Below are 13,478 nucleotides of genomic sequence, written 5' to 3' on the forward strand. Positions count from 1 at the left end.
TTCCAGTGGATCAACCTCAGAAAGTGAATTTAGGGTATCAATGTTTGTATCTGCAGTAAGGAATAATGAAAAATTCCAATAAATCTTTGATTCATTATCATGGACAAGCCATAAATGTAGTAATTTCTGTCCATTTTATTAGTTATTTAAATATGAGGATGTTATTTTAGTCTTTCCTTCTACTAAAAATTAACAATTGCATTCCAATTTTGTATCTTTTTTTTTTTAAATTATAGACAAAACACAGTGTTCCTATAAATCAAAGAGAAATTTGGTTGTTTGTGACTGACTCCACATTGCAAGATGTGGTTCATATCACTCCAAAAGTTGTTGCTGTGTCAGTTGCTGCATCGTGTGTTCTCAGTACAGAAATCACGGAAGCCCTCGGTGTTGCCTCGCGACTCGTCTTCTTCAAGGATGCGCTGTGGGGAAATGGTAAGCTTTGTGTGTGGTTTTGAAGCCGTTGGAATCAAACTGAAATAGCCTCCCAATCTCTGACACTGTGATATGTGACCTGCATAGAGGGAGACATTCATCCTCAGATGAAGGTGGGACATCGCAAGTTTGGGAAGAAATTTTAGCAGGGTTGTAATTAGAGCTTTCCAGTAAGGTTTGTTTTTCCCATTTTTGGCTTGATCTCCAAAGTAAAGTAGAAATTCAGTACTATTCATCTATGTCCAACAATATTTCTGTCAGTCTTCCCTGATAGCTGTTGAATCTAATGACCAGTGTCAGTCAAATTTGCTAGCTGACAGAAGGCTCAAAGACTCGCAGTTGGACTAGATGATTGTTGTAAGACTCTTCCAACTGAAATAGTCTATTCTATTAAGAAACTAGGTTTCCTTTGGCTTTATATTCTTGCAAAAGCTTGTTTTATTGAATTTACTGCCTCTACAAGGAGTAAGAGGGTGAATCTAGAGACTTGCTTGTCCCTAGTCACAGAACTTTTACAGACTCTCCTATACCATTTTAGCTGTGAGCCTTCACCACATAAGGCTCATGTAAGGATGATAGTTAACTTTACATTCATTTTCAGTCGTTCTTTTTTGAGGTTCAGGTATGGTTCTGTATGGTGCCTGCATGTGTCATTGTCTCACACCTTCAGTCACTTCCAAAATGTAAGTGGACTGGAAGCACCAGCCTGTGTAAATGGTTGTGTGTCCCACAGCAAAAATCTCTGCTTCAGAGAATAAAGCATTGTGTTCACCTACTCTTTGTAGTCTTCAAAGCAAAGTAAGACCACCTGAAGGGGTGCCCAAGCTAATTACCAGGGACGAGATGGTAATGTTGGCAGGGAGCCTGGTGCAAGGCAGTCAGAGTGGAATTGGACTCTCTTCTGCCATATTCAAATTTTTTAAACATCTTTTTTCCCTGGGAGTTGCAAAGTGTAACGAAAGCATGATGCATGTATCACTGAAAGCAAAATATTTTGTCATTGAGAAAACCTGATGGAGTCTATCCATTTGCTTAGTAGCTGGCAGAGATCATTGTCTTTATTGGCCATGACAATTAACATGGTCACCTTTTTCCTTGTTACTGTACTGAGTTGAAATGTCTTTGTTGGCAGGTAGGATTATTTGTGTTGAACGTACTGTTCTCTTATTACAAAAGCCTCTTTTGTACTCGGCTGCCGGTGCTGACCTCAGTGAGCTGACTGGCCCTGTCAGACTCGATGAGCTGGATTCTACAACGCAGGCCAACTCCGTTTGTGCTGTAAGAGGTTTGTATGGCCTTTCCTGAAATGAATACGGTTAATTATTTGCACTCACTTTAATCTTTCAGGTCTTCGTATTGATTTCTTGCAGAAACAGCATAGAGGAATAAAAAAGCGCGGTGTTGCTGTGGGTCATTAGGATATTTAAAGTTCTGTACTTCTTTGTGGGCTCTGTTTGCCTATTGCTGGCCAACCTCTGCACCCACTCACTCATACCCCAGAATAAATGTTTGATGCACAATCTGTCTTATTATATTCCTTCCTTTGCCATCTTCTTTCAGGAGCCTTCTGTTCACACCAACCTTGTTGATGTTGGCAGCAGTAAGGTATACCAGTATTTTTCAGGCAGATGGATAAGGTATGTTAGCCAGATCCTGAATGGTAGGGCTTAGCGTCTGATTTCCCTGGAGCTTTGCTGCAGTGGGGCAATTTAATATTTCACCATAGTCATCTAGTATAACTTGGCCAATATTTGCTCACCAACCACTTTGGATCATTGCTTTGTCTAATATTTCAGTTCTGCCACTAACCATGCAGAAAAAATTTCTTACAATGTATTTTCTAACATTTCCTAATCATGCAGAAACATTTCCTACTGTGTATTTTCTAATGCTTCGTCCAGGCAGCTTCTTAAACCTTCCAGTAGTAGAGTGCCCATAGGGAAAAGTCCTTAAAAGCCCAATAACTCTTGGCTTTTAGAGACAATTTCCTTTCTTAATTTAACTCTTTTGATTTCAGTAGCCCTTGTAGAACATTCTTGATGCTGTTTTACATTTACCCCTTCAAGTACTCATTCACAAGCATGTGAAATGAGCTTTAAAATAATAGCAAATAATGGTTACAAATTAATCCTTCCAGCTATAATGTGATGCACTGAAAAGACAGTTTGAAACAATGCAAAGTTCTTACTAAGCATACCTTCTCTTATGGTGGAGCCACAAGTTAGCCATGCCTCTGTGATTAATAAATGAGCACCTTGAAGTGACAAATCTCGAACTCCAACACTGCATAATGAAAAACAAGCACTACTAGGGGCACTTCACTCAAAGCCTTGGTTGTTATGTACATCTAACATCAATATTGTGAATTACTTGAAAGATATTTCTGTCACTGGGTGTGAAAGACTTTTTGGCTTTTTTTTTTTTTTTAACTTGTCCAATAGTTATGCTAAGAGTTATTGCTTCTGCACTCTTAATTTTATAACTAAGTATGGGAAGTGTTCTTTTGTCCCATTGTCATTGTACGTAGTAGGATAAAGCAAACATTTATCTGTCCTTTCTTTTTGCAGTAAAGCAAAGAAAATACACCTCTGTGATCTACTGTGTAAACAAGTACTTACTTTACGCAGATGGGAGGTGTCATGCTCTCCCTGTTCTGTATTACAGATGTAAGAAGGACAAAAGGAGAAAGTAATCCTACAACCTTGTCTTGCTTTATTTGATATTTGTCCAGGGTTGCTGTTATCAGTATGTTCCCACACATTTGTAGCAATGTAGAATATAAAGTGTCTTCTTTATACCTATACTAATAATAGATATAGATAACTCTTGCTTTTATGTGTAACTAAAATTATTTAACAGCATTTAAGATATATATCCAGGGGTTTGGAATTAGTTTAGTTATTGCTTACATCTTTCTACTGAAGAAGTGAAACTAACAGCATTAACCCTACTTTGTTGGTGAGAGTATATGTATTTGACGGAGTAACCCATGAAGGAAAATTTTTCATCTCTAAAATTCACTTACTGTCTCTGTCTCATAACTCAGAGAGTTGTTAGTCTGTCTTTCAATGAGAAGCAGGATTACCACGTTCGTTCTTTTTCTTAGTGCCCTCCTTTCACTTCCTGTACTTCTGGTACCTACATATGCTGTATGCGGGCCTGCTCTCACCTAACAAAGAGGCTACAAAGGCTTTACTCTACCCCTCCTTGAAGTAGTACTCCTTCCTGCTCCTTTGCAGTCATGGCTGCTCTTCCTGGCTCTCAGTAATTCAGCAGGCTCAGCCCTCCCTAGAAAAATTTCTTTTTAACCAGTGCGAAGTGCAGGTGGTCATTCAAGTCCCCATCCGCAAACACAGCGATTGGTCACAGCGTCAGAGCACCAGCCATGCTGCCTGATGGATTTTAAGTAGCTCAGTCATTTTTGAAAGCTGTATAAATAAGGTAAGTTAGGGTGGAAGGAACCTCTGAAGTTCCTCCAACTGAGTTCTGAAGTCCAAACTCCTGGTCAAAGCTGAGTTCTGAGCAAGCTGGTACTGCTCTATAGCTGGCCCAGCTTTGAGCAGGAATTTGGGCTGGAGAAACTTCAGAGGTTCCTTCCCAATCAAAAAGGACAATGCTGCAGTCCAACCAGATCCACTGAGTTTATCAGAAATCCTTGTTTCAGGGAGGTCCAGATGTATCAGCTCTGGCATGGACCGTGTTGCTTTTTAACAGAAGAGTGAAAACCAGTGGTTGCTTTCTACTGGAAAGTTTATTCTTCTTTTAAAGATGAGTCTGTGGTTCTCACCTGTGAACTTAGGGTTAACATTTATTTTCTTATCACGATGCATTGCAAAGTAATTTCTAACCTCTTTTTGCTGTATAGTAGCAGTCAGGATGACTTAAATGTTGGCAGTTCATACTACACAGAACTGTTTTTCCTCTTAACCATGCTTATGAGCAAATTCTAGTTAGTCTGTATCACATGTGTTATGTGGGAATATTACTTGATTAATGATATTTGCCCAGTATATGACTCACCACCAGTGACTGAATTTTGACATTGCATATTTTTGTATCTGAACCCTTACTCCAGGTTGGGGTGGGGTTTTTTTCAGTTTCCTTCTTAACAGTGTGAACAAAATGGGGTCAATCAGCTTACCTAGGTTTCTCTTTTTGATTGAACTTTTCCCCTTCCTGTCCATTAATTAGGGTAACTGATTGGAAGAAAAAAATATACACATTCATTTTTTGAACATTTCAACCAGAGTGTTACTTTTAATCCTTAGCCCTTCTTTGCATTCCTCACCAGAGACCTGTTTTTCCAGGTGTTGTCCTGTTATCAGTCTTTTCTTAGTGATGTCAGCCACAACCCATAAAAATAGAGTAGACCTAAAAATCGAATTTTGGCTCTGTGCATTTCCATTTAAAAGGATCTCAGGAAAATATCCAGAAGGTTTGTGAACGTCAAGCAAAATCTAGAGTCTTGACAAAGATGTGCAGCAGTTCAACAGCTTAAACTTGAGAAACCACTTTGCATCCAGGGTGCGCAAGACTGACACTGGATTATTAGATCTGTTGCCACCTTCAGTTGTGTTTGTTCTGACTTCAGTGATTTCTGGTGATTTTCTCGAGGGAACTCTTATGTTGTCATCAAAATAAAGCTCTCCACTAGACAGAATCTGGTCAATATGATCCTGATTAATTTTCTTCACATGTACTTGTTTTACTTGAGCACTGGCATCCTGCAGTTGCAATTCAGCACACAACTGGGGGAAAGGTAAAAGGTTTAGAGAGAAACAGATCTGTCAGAAAAGGGGATTTTGTTTTGGTTTGGTTTTGTTTTTTAAATGATCTTTTAATGAAAAGGGAAACATATTCAGCAAACTAATTGGTAGCTTTTCTTTTCCATGAACAAGTCAAGTGTGCCTATGCTGTAGCAGGAAGCATCCTACCTTGTAGTAGCTGATGGAAACTCCCAGTTTATCACAAAAACTGAAGAATCAAAATTATTCTTGTAACAGTCCAAGGGGTTGAATGCACAGAATTGTCTATTCTGTCAGTGAAATCCATGTTGTTTCATTATATGCGTAGATATTGGGCCATAAATGATGTATTTCAAGAGCTTTCTGATCTTCAGACTTGCTGTCCTTTGAAATCCTAAAGGAAATTATGATTTTGTTGTTTATGCATAGCACCCTCCTTGCTGTCAGTCCTTGTCCCAGGAGAACCAGGAAAGCAAGGCATTAAGGCCCTGTTGTACAGACCAAGCATTGTACATGCTCCCTAGTCACCAAGAGTTTCTTTTATGGAATGGGGTATAAAACTGTGAGATTCTTGCTCAATAGCAACTGCAATTTTTAGTCTGGACTTCTGTTGTACCAGTGAGGGTTTATTTTAGTGTTATTTCATTCGTACAGGTGATGCACTTTGTACATCTCACAATACTTAGAAGTATTTTCTTCGTAAATAACGCTCATAATTTCAGCATATCATTACCGTGAAACATAATATACTCTTTATTGGTTTCTCATAGAACTCTGATTATATTTTTTTCTTGCCAAAACTAGCAAGGCCCTTTATATTAGTCCAAAGTATCTTTGGCATTCCCTTCTTAGGCACACACTTATATCTGTGGGCCAGATCTAATCTCTGTTAAATCAGTATAAATTAAGAATGACTCCATTGTTTATGGAATTTAACTGGCATCGCTGTTTTTGAAAGGGATTGGGTCTTCTCATTAGTTTGTCTTTCCTAAATATCGATATCAAACTATCTGACTGTATTATTTTTATAGCTATTTATTGCCAAGGAAACATCAGAGGACCAGAAAGAGAACAAACAACCAAAAACAAATTAGCAAAACAATAAAACCCAAACCAAAAGAACTGAACCTGTTTGGAAAGTTAATTATCGATTATTTTCAGCAAATACCTTCTGGTATTTTTAGAATATAACTCGCTATGCCAAACTGTCATCCCCTGTTGAAGGGACAAAGGAGAAAGGGAGTGAGGTTGTTGGCAGAGCTGATGCTTGCTCCGACAAGTCTTATTCTTAAAGCTGACAGTCGGAAAGGATCAAACCTGCTGTGAAGCCAGAAGTGACCGTGTTTGCTAGCTGACTGTTAGCATTTTGTAAGAATTTAATCTTCTGCAGGTACTGTTGTTGGAGTTAATGAGAGCACTGCTTTCTCCTGGCCTACATGTGACAGATGTGGCAGTGGAAAGTTGGAACTGTGTCCCCAGGACAGGTGAGAGTCAGCATGCTCCGGAGCACTCCAGGTGTTTTGCAGATGTAGCCATAACAGCAATAGGTGATGCAATGATTCCTGCAGGCACAGGCTGCACTTTGTTCCTTCCTAGAACTAAGACGTAGTATTTTTATTGCTGATGAACTGATAAAACCTGCAAGGTTAAATTAATTTATTAAGAAAGATACAAGTAGATATGAAATGGTTTGAATTTGCAGTTATCACTTTTTTTTTCTCCCCAAACTAATCTTAAAGTATTGTTTATAAAGATTTCATAGCCCACTGCCTTATAATATTAGTTTTAATAAACATCCACATAAATCACAGGTATGATTTTAAGCTCCTTTAAAAGTAGATTCTCGTGTTTGTCTTCCCTACCTTGTTCCCCTGTGTACCATTCACCTCCTTTTTGTATTGAACTCTTGATCTTTGCTGTAATTTACTGAAGAGTTCCATTTCAGACCTGGTTAAAGGTTAAATTTATAACCTTTCTAAAAAGGATGTTAAATAATTCTAGGAGTGTGACAGTCCCAAATGTGATCGTAAAAGACCTGTCACCGCCTGAAATGCTAAACCTGTGTCACACTGGCATGCTCTTGGAAAGCCTCCCCTCAGCTGCTTTGCCAGCTTGCTCTTGCAGAGTCTGAGGTAGCTGATGGGATAAACACGTGAGAGGGTAAGAGAGTAGTCAGTGTAAAAAGAAGGAAAGGGGTGTTATTTCTACTGGTAAAAATTACGAAAAGCATAAGGTAGGTTTGATCCCATTTAAATAGATAATGTTTTCCTCAATATGAGAAGCTTTACTGCTTGTGCTTTGTTATGTATAGCCTCTGGGGGAAAAAGGCTGAAATTAAGAAAAAAAAAGTTGTCCTATATTATAATATCATGCAAAAAAATAAGGATATGTGTACATTCACATAGTAGTGTAGTTCAATTTAAAAAAATCTCTGCCGTGAGGGACACTTTTGCTTCATTTGGAGAACAGTGTAGCATCAATATTTGTTTAAGATGTTATTCCAACAAGCACTTATAGCTGAGCTTAATTTTATGCATATGACTTAAGTGTGTGCTGAAAATGTTGAACGTTTGCTGAATGAGGGCCTAAATCAATAAGTCACTTGAGCCAAATCTATACTACAAATTTTCTTTTGCCATAACTTTTAGAAGGTTATGAGATTAATATTTGCTTAAGTGGGGTGACTATAAATAGCAACCTCTCCCCATGTTGCCAAAACTTACAAGAAGGAAGATCCTTTTGCTAGAAGAGTTTAGGTCCTCCAAGAGAGTAACTTAGCTCTAGCAACAGAAGAGTTGTATTTGCTATTACCAGCTGAATCTCTAACAGGGCTTTCCTACTAAACATCTACCAGTAAAGTATTTTAGAGAATAAGCTAGCTCGTTTTTCGTGTGTTTTGATTTACGACTGATAGCTTTTCCATCTCTCTCTGTTTTTCCATCATTATTTGCATGTTTCAGAGGGTTACTGTATTGCAACCAGTGCTCTGAAGTTGTCACTTCACCAGTTTTGAAAATGCAGCTGGAAGTCTTCTTGAGTTGTCCATCCCGATCACAAAGTACAGTAAAAGTAAAGGTATGGCACGAAATTAGCTTTGGGGTATTGAGTATAGTGAGGCTAGATATGTAGACACATAGGTGCTCATTATAAACAGCTCTGTTTGTTAGAAGGAAAAATAAAAGATCTAAGAGTGTCCCATAATTTAATCTGATACTAAACTAGTGTTTCATTGGACTAAGAACCCAGTTCCCTGATCTTGCTCAAATAATACAGTCGTTGAGTTCACCCTGAGCTCTGCAAACTGTTCTATGGTCCAGCTGAAGGGCTTTGTTGGTTTGGGCCTTGGGAAACCTCAGTCTCCACAGCCTAAAAGGAATGTGTATTTTTAAACTCCCATTCTGACCATTTTTTGAGTCACCTCTCCTCTGATTTCTTGGCCAGAGAAACAAAACAATTCTATATTAAAATGATAAATCTTTGTTCAACACGACTGTTTTAACCTGCAAATAAAACATCTTTGAATACATAAGATTTTTGTCAAGAACAAAACCTGCTCATTTTCTCATTCCAGCTGTTACAAAGGACAATCTCTTCCCTCCTGACGGCCTCCGCCAATGAGGATGGGGTAGGTGTAATGAATGTTGACGAAATAAAGTTAAACTACATAACTTACTGTAGAGGCAGAGTACAGGAGATGTGAATCAGGTGGGAAGATACTCAAATCATAGAAATGGAAGGGACTCTGGAGGTCATCGTCTGACCTACCACTCTCACTGGGCTTTTGCCAGCGCACGGGCAGGTCAGCTGTGACTTTGGCTGGCAGGGTCTTGAAAACCTCCAGGGATGGAGATTCTGCCTTTCCAGGCAGCTCATTTCAGAACTGCACTAGGAGCACTAGGAGATTTCACTAGAAATAATGATTTTTTTTTTTTCTCATGTCCAGCTCCCTTATGAGGAAAGGCTGAGGGAGCTGGGTCTCTTTAGCTTGGAGAAGAGGAGACTGAGGGGAGACCTCATTAATGTTTATAAATATGTTAAGGGCAAATGTCACGAGGATGGAGCCAGGCTCTTCTCGGTGATGCCCAACGATAGGACAAGGGGCAATGGGTGTAAGCTGGAACACAGGAGGTTCCGCTTAAACTTGAGAAGAAACTTCTTTACAGTGAGGGTGACAGAGCCCTGGAACAGGCTGCCCAGGGAGGTTGTGGAGTCTCCTTCTCTGGAGACATTCAAAACCCGCCTGGACGCCTTCCTGTGTGATCTCATTTAGGTGTTCCTGCTCCGGCAGGGGGATTGGACTAGATGATCTTTCGAGGTCCCTTCCAATCCCTGACATTCTGTGATTCTGTGATTTGAGTGGGCTGGACCCTTTGGCAATCCCACCCTGCACCTGCTGATGCCCTGCTATTGCCTGACTATCATCAGGCTGACACCCTCCTTTTTAGAAGAGGGGTGCCACAGAGGGGATGTGCAGGCAGCTTCAGCTCAGCCGCAGGTCTGCAGAGTTATCTGCAAATAGCACTGCGTCCAGACATTCAGAGCTGCGACGAGCAGTGCTGGGCTTTACTCCATTTTCTGGCTGAGGATGCAAAGACAAAGATCGAAGCATCGCACCTTTTCGGAATGGTCTTCTAAACCCTATAAACCTTGACTGCTTTCTAATAGCACAACCATGAAATTACTGTCAGGCAGCAATAGTAGAGGAACTTGCAAAGCGCGTGCAAGATAACACGTTATAACTGTATGAATGAAACACGCGGAAGCCACGAGGATCCACGGGCTAAAGTACAGTTTATGTAATCGTGAAGTAGTTATTCCTTTAATCGGGGATATCAGAAGAACCCTGACATTTGGCACAGTGACCCAGATTTATCACAGGTGAGGGAGGCACCGGGCAGGTGCCTGGCTGGCATTGGCTGCTGGATGGTCAGCAGTGAAGGAGCGGCACCTTCAGAGGCTGGTTAAGTCCCATGAGGATCCTGAGAGCCATCCCCCCATGGCACGTGGAAGGGGGCGAAGGTCAGCTCGTTGTCTTGTTTAGTCATCCCAGTTAAGTATCTTCAGTTAGGTGACACGTATTGGGGTCATTTTGCTTTCCCTATCTTATACAGTCTTCTAGCATTTTGCTATTACATGCGCCACAGTTTCAGTGGGATTTATGGTTAATTTTTAAAGTGAAACACTTCTCTGAAATTGTAAATTTCTTAGGCTGGGGAGTGTATATTTCATTTGAGCAAAGAGATACAAGAAATTTCCAAAATACGTTTGCTCTTTTAATAGCAGTTAAGTCTTGCTAAGTTTTACAGGATGTGCCTGGTTTGGTTACAGACACAAAACGTAGTTCTTTTTCGAGTTACTAGAATTCAACCTCTTTTTCATGTTTCAGTTTTTATGCTGCTGGTATTTAGAAGTCTGGCAACTTAGAAACATTTTTTTTTTCCCAGCTGAAATGCAGGGATAATTTTTTCTTTATTTTTCATAAGCATTTCCATCTCTGAACCACTGCATTTTAAAAAAGGGCACATCTCAACAAAGATAAATCACAAGAAATACACTTGAGGTGGCATTTTTTTGCCAGTGCTGCTTAAGTTTCTAAGGGTGTAGCTTTGTAATCACTTCTTTTGGCAGGGAGGCTGGTTTTAGCTGCCACTGGCCGCTTGTTCCTTACCTTGTGACAAGCCTTCTGTTAACACCAGTATAGCTGTTTGTCCAGCTGCATGGTGAATTGGACTGCAGAACCGGTCTGGGGTGAAAATAGTCTAGGGGAAAAAAAAGGTTGTTTATACCTTGAACCAGGCAAGAGACGTGGGCATCAAGTATCTTTGCAAAGGCACAGCCCAGATGAAAGCAGGGGGCATGGGCAGAGGCTGGTTGTAGGCAAGTCCCATTGAGGAAAGAAATGGACATCAGCCTGCCATCTGAGATAGGTACCTGCTTGGGCAAGGAATCGGCTATGGGTATTGCCAGCTCTTCTGTTAACGTGCTCTCTCATCTTAGAGGAGCCATCCCAGCCTCGCATCCCTCTCCTCCGCGCAGAATACAGTCTACAGATGCACTCAGGCACCACTGGTGTAGGTAAATTGCCAGTTGGATCATTAAGCAGAAGCGACTGTGAAGGTGCCAGTCCCTATAAACAAGGCGTGATACAACACCAAGTTAAAAGGAGGGAGGGGCAGGAGCAGGAGTAAAAAGAGTTACAAAATGTTTTTTCCTTTAGTGGATCTGTTAGCTAAGATAATCAATGTATGTATGGCATGTATGTACACATTGCTAGCACGTGTGAAATCCTGCAAGTGTCAGAAAGCTGGATAAAGGGAGCACGTGTAGGTTATGCTTCAGCAACATTGAGTTCAAAGTCACAGTAGCGCTTTTTTTTTTAACAGCTCATTTTTAAAAGCCTGCTAGGGAAGCAGCACTTTAAGCAGGAGTGAGATCTAATTATTGAAAATCTAAAATACTCATTATTTCTATCAGTTCTAATGCACTTTTCTTTTTGAGTCCTTAAAAAAAATTGTGTGTTGGAAGAGGACCTTACACCCTGCATCTTCCAAGCTGAATGCTGCTTAGAACAGAATGTCCAGGACTGTTTGTTTTAATCAACATGCTTTTATCACTGCAGAGTTATGAGGTGCAGAGCGTGCTGGGAAAGGAGGTGGGGTTCTTGAACTGCTACGTCCGCTCCATAATCAGCCACCCCAACTGCGTCGCGCTGGAGGAAATTGTTCTTCTGGAAGCAGCAGCAAGACACTGAACTCTAGTCAGCTACTGTAGTATCTGTGGACTTTGTAATGTGGTTATCTGTTAACTAGTGCCACAGATAATGTATAATGCCCATGTGATAAGTATTAAGATACTTCATTAAAACTGTGATTTACGAAGCACATTGTGCTAACACTGAAAAAAATCCATTTAAAAAAATCTGTGCAGCTTTCTGAACTCTTCTTTTTTGGATCACTTCAGAATTTAAGAATACAGTTCTTCGGCATGTTTGCTGTTTATGTGTGTAAAACAACTTGTTCTGGAAGTTTTGAATGGTTATGATTTTTTTTTTTACAATACTGTATTTATTATGGAAAATATTTTTCTGATATTTTTGAAATAAATACCTTGCTATAGGCAATGAACATTGGTCTAAGCTGAGTTTTATCGGCGGATTCCAGACGTTCGGCTGGCTGCACAGCACTGGATTGTGCGCGAATTCCGAGTTGTAACTTTTGTTGTCACCTTGCAATAAATGTTATGAAGATGGAGATTTGAACAAAGCTGATATTTTGAAGTGTCAAGCACATATGAAGTTAATGTTTTACAGCTAATTGGCCTCTACATATAGAAGTACCGTGTTATCTGTAGCTTCCCACAGAGCGGGTGTTTCATTATACAGTTTCTGCTACATGTAACGAGTAAACTGCTTTGTAGGCCTTGTAACCCTGGCCGTACAGAGGCATGGATTACAGCTCAGATAAATACCATCAAAATCTTCCTATGTGTGCGTTGTTTGAGATGCAAGAATTAATGCAAGAGTTCAGTCAGGGATTAGATTTTTTCCCCTTCCCCTTTTACGGTATTCAAAAACCCTTGCAGGTCGGAGAAGGAGGAGGAATGGTTTTGCGCAGGTCCAACATGGGATTACCCAGCAGAAAAGGAACAGCAAACTTTTTGCTACAGAAATCATTCCTGTGGCTGAAGACAATAGTGAAAAGTCTCACATATGTCATGATTACTACAGGAATGACCCAGCTTTTGAATCCCTTTTTCCCCCCTTCTCCAAGTCTTTCTGTCTCCTTACCTGCCTCCCTGTAAGGAAGAAGGGGACGTCAGCCCATTCCTGCGCTCAGGCTGCTGCCCCTTACGCGACCGGGGTGGCCCCTTGGAAGCCAGCAAGGTCCCTCTCAGACAGCACTGGCTCTGGGAGATCCTTGTCCTCTCAGGACATTTTTCTGCCAGTGCCCTGCAGAAGCTGTCATCTTTGGGTGCACACCGTCAAAATTCAGACAAGTAGCCTGGCCCTTGTGATACATCCACGAACTCAGAGATCGGTGGTGCTGCCGGCTCTCACTTTCACTGGCAGTGAGCAGTCAAAGTGGCCCTGCTGGAGCTGCGGTAGCCTACAGCCGACTGACCTGCGTGTTCGTGTGCATTCGTGTGCGCGTGGAGCGACATCTCCTTTGGGGCTGCAGCTGGCTCAGGCTGGGGAGCACCTTCGTGTTGCTGGAGCTTTGCCTTGTCCAGTGTGGAGACTGCCTGGAGGTTTGTTAACAGGAATTTTAAACAACAATGTTCTTGTATTCGTGTGTGTGT

At 40.8% G+C, this 13,478-nt stretch overlaps 1 protein-coding gene across 1 annotated transcript in view; it reads left to right on the forward strand.

Annotated features, from left to right (window-relative positions):
* Nucleotides 1-11,931, forward strand: part of SPIDR (scaffold protein involved in DNA repair) — a gene marked incomplete at its 5' end in the record, with an annotated part of 72,274 nt that extends 60,343 nt beyond the window's left edge. Inside the window, 6 exons of the mRNA XM_029085742.1 lie at nucleotides 237-435; nucleotides 1,568-1,720; nucleotides 6,571-6,664; nucleotides 8,141-8,255; nucleotides 8,752-8,805; nucleotides 11,800-11,931. Coding sequence (XP_028941575.1) covers nucleotides 237-435; nucleotides 1,568-1,720; nucleotides 6,571-6,664; nucleotides 8,141-8,255; nucleotides 8,752-8,805; nucleotides 11,800-11,931 — 747 coding nt within the window. The remainder of the gene's footprint in view (nucleotides 1-236; nucleotides 436-1,567; nucleotides 1,721-6,570; nucleotides 6,665-8,140; nucleotides 8,256-8,751; nucleotides 8,806-11,799) is intronic.
* Nucleotides 11,932-13,478: the final 1,547 nt, after the last annotated feature.

The sequence above is a fragment of the Antrostomus carolinensis genome, unplaced genomic scaffold (assembly GCF_000700745.2).
Source record: "Antrostomus carolinensis isolate BGI_N321 unplaced genomic scaffold, ASM70074v2 scaffold6217, whole genome shotgun sequence".
NCBI classification, from domain to species: Eukaryota; Metazoa; Chordata; class Aves; order Caprimulgiformes; family Caprimulgidae; genus Antrostomus; species Antrostomus carolinensis.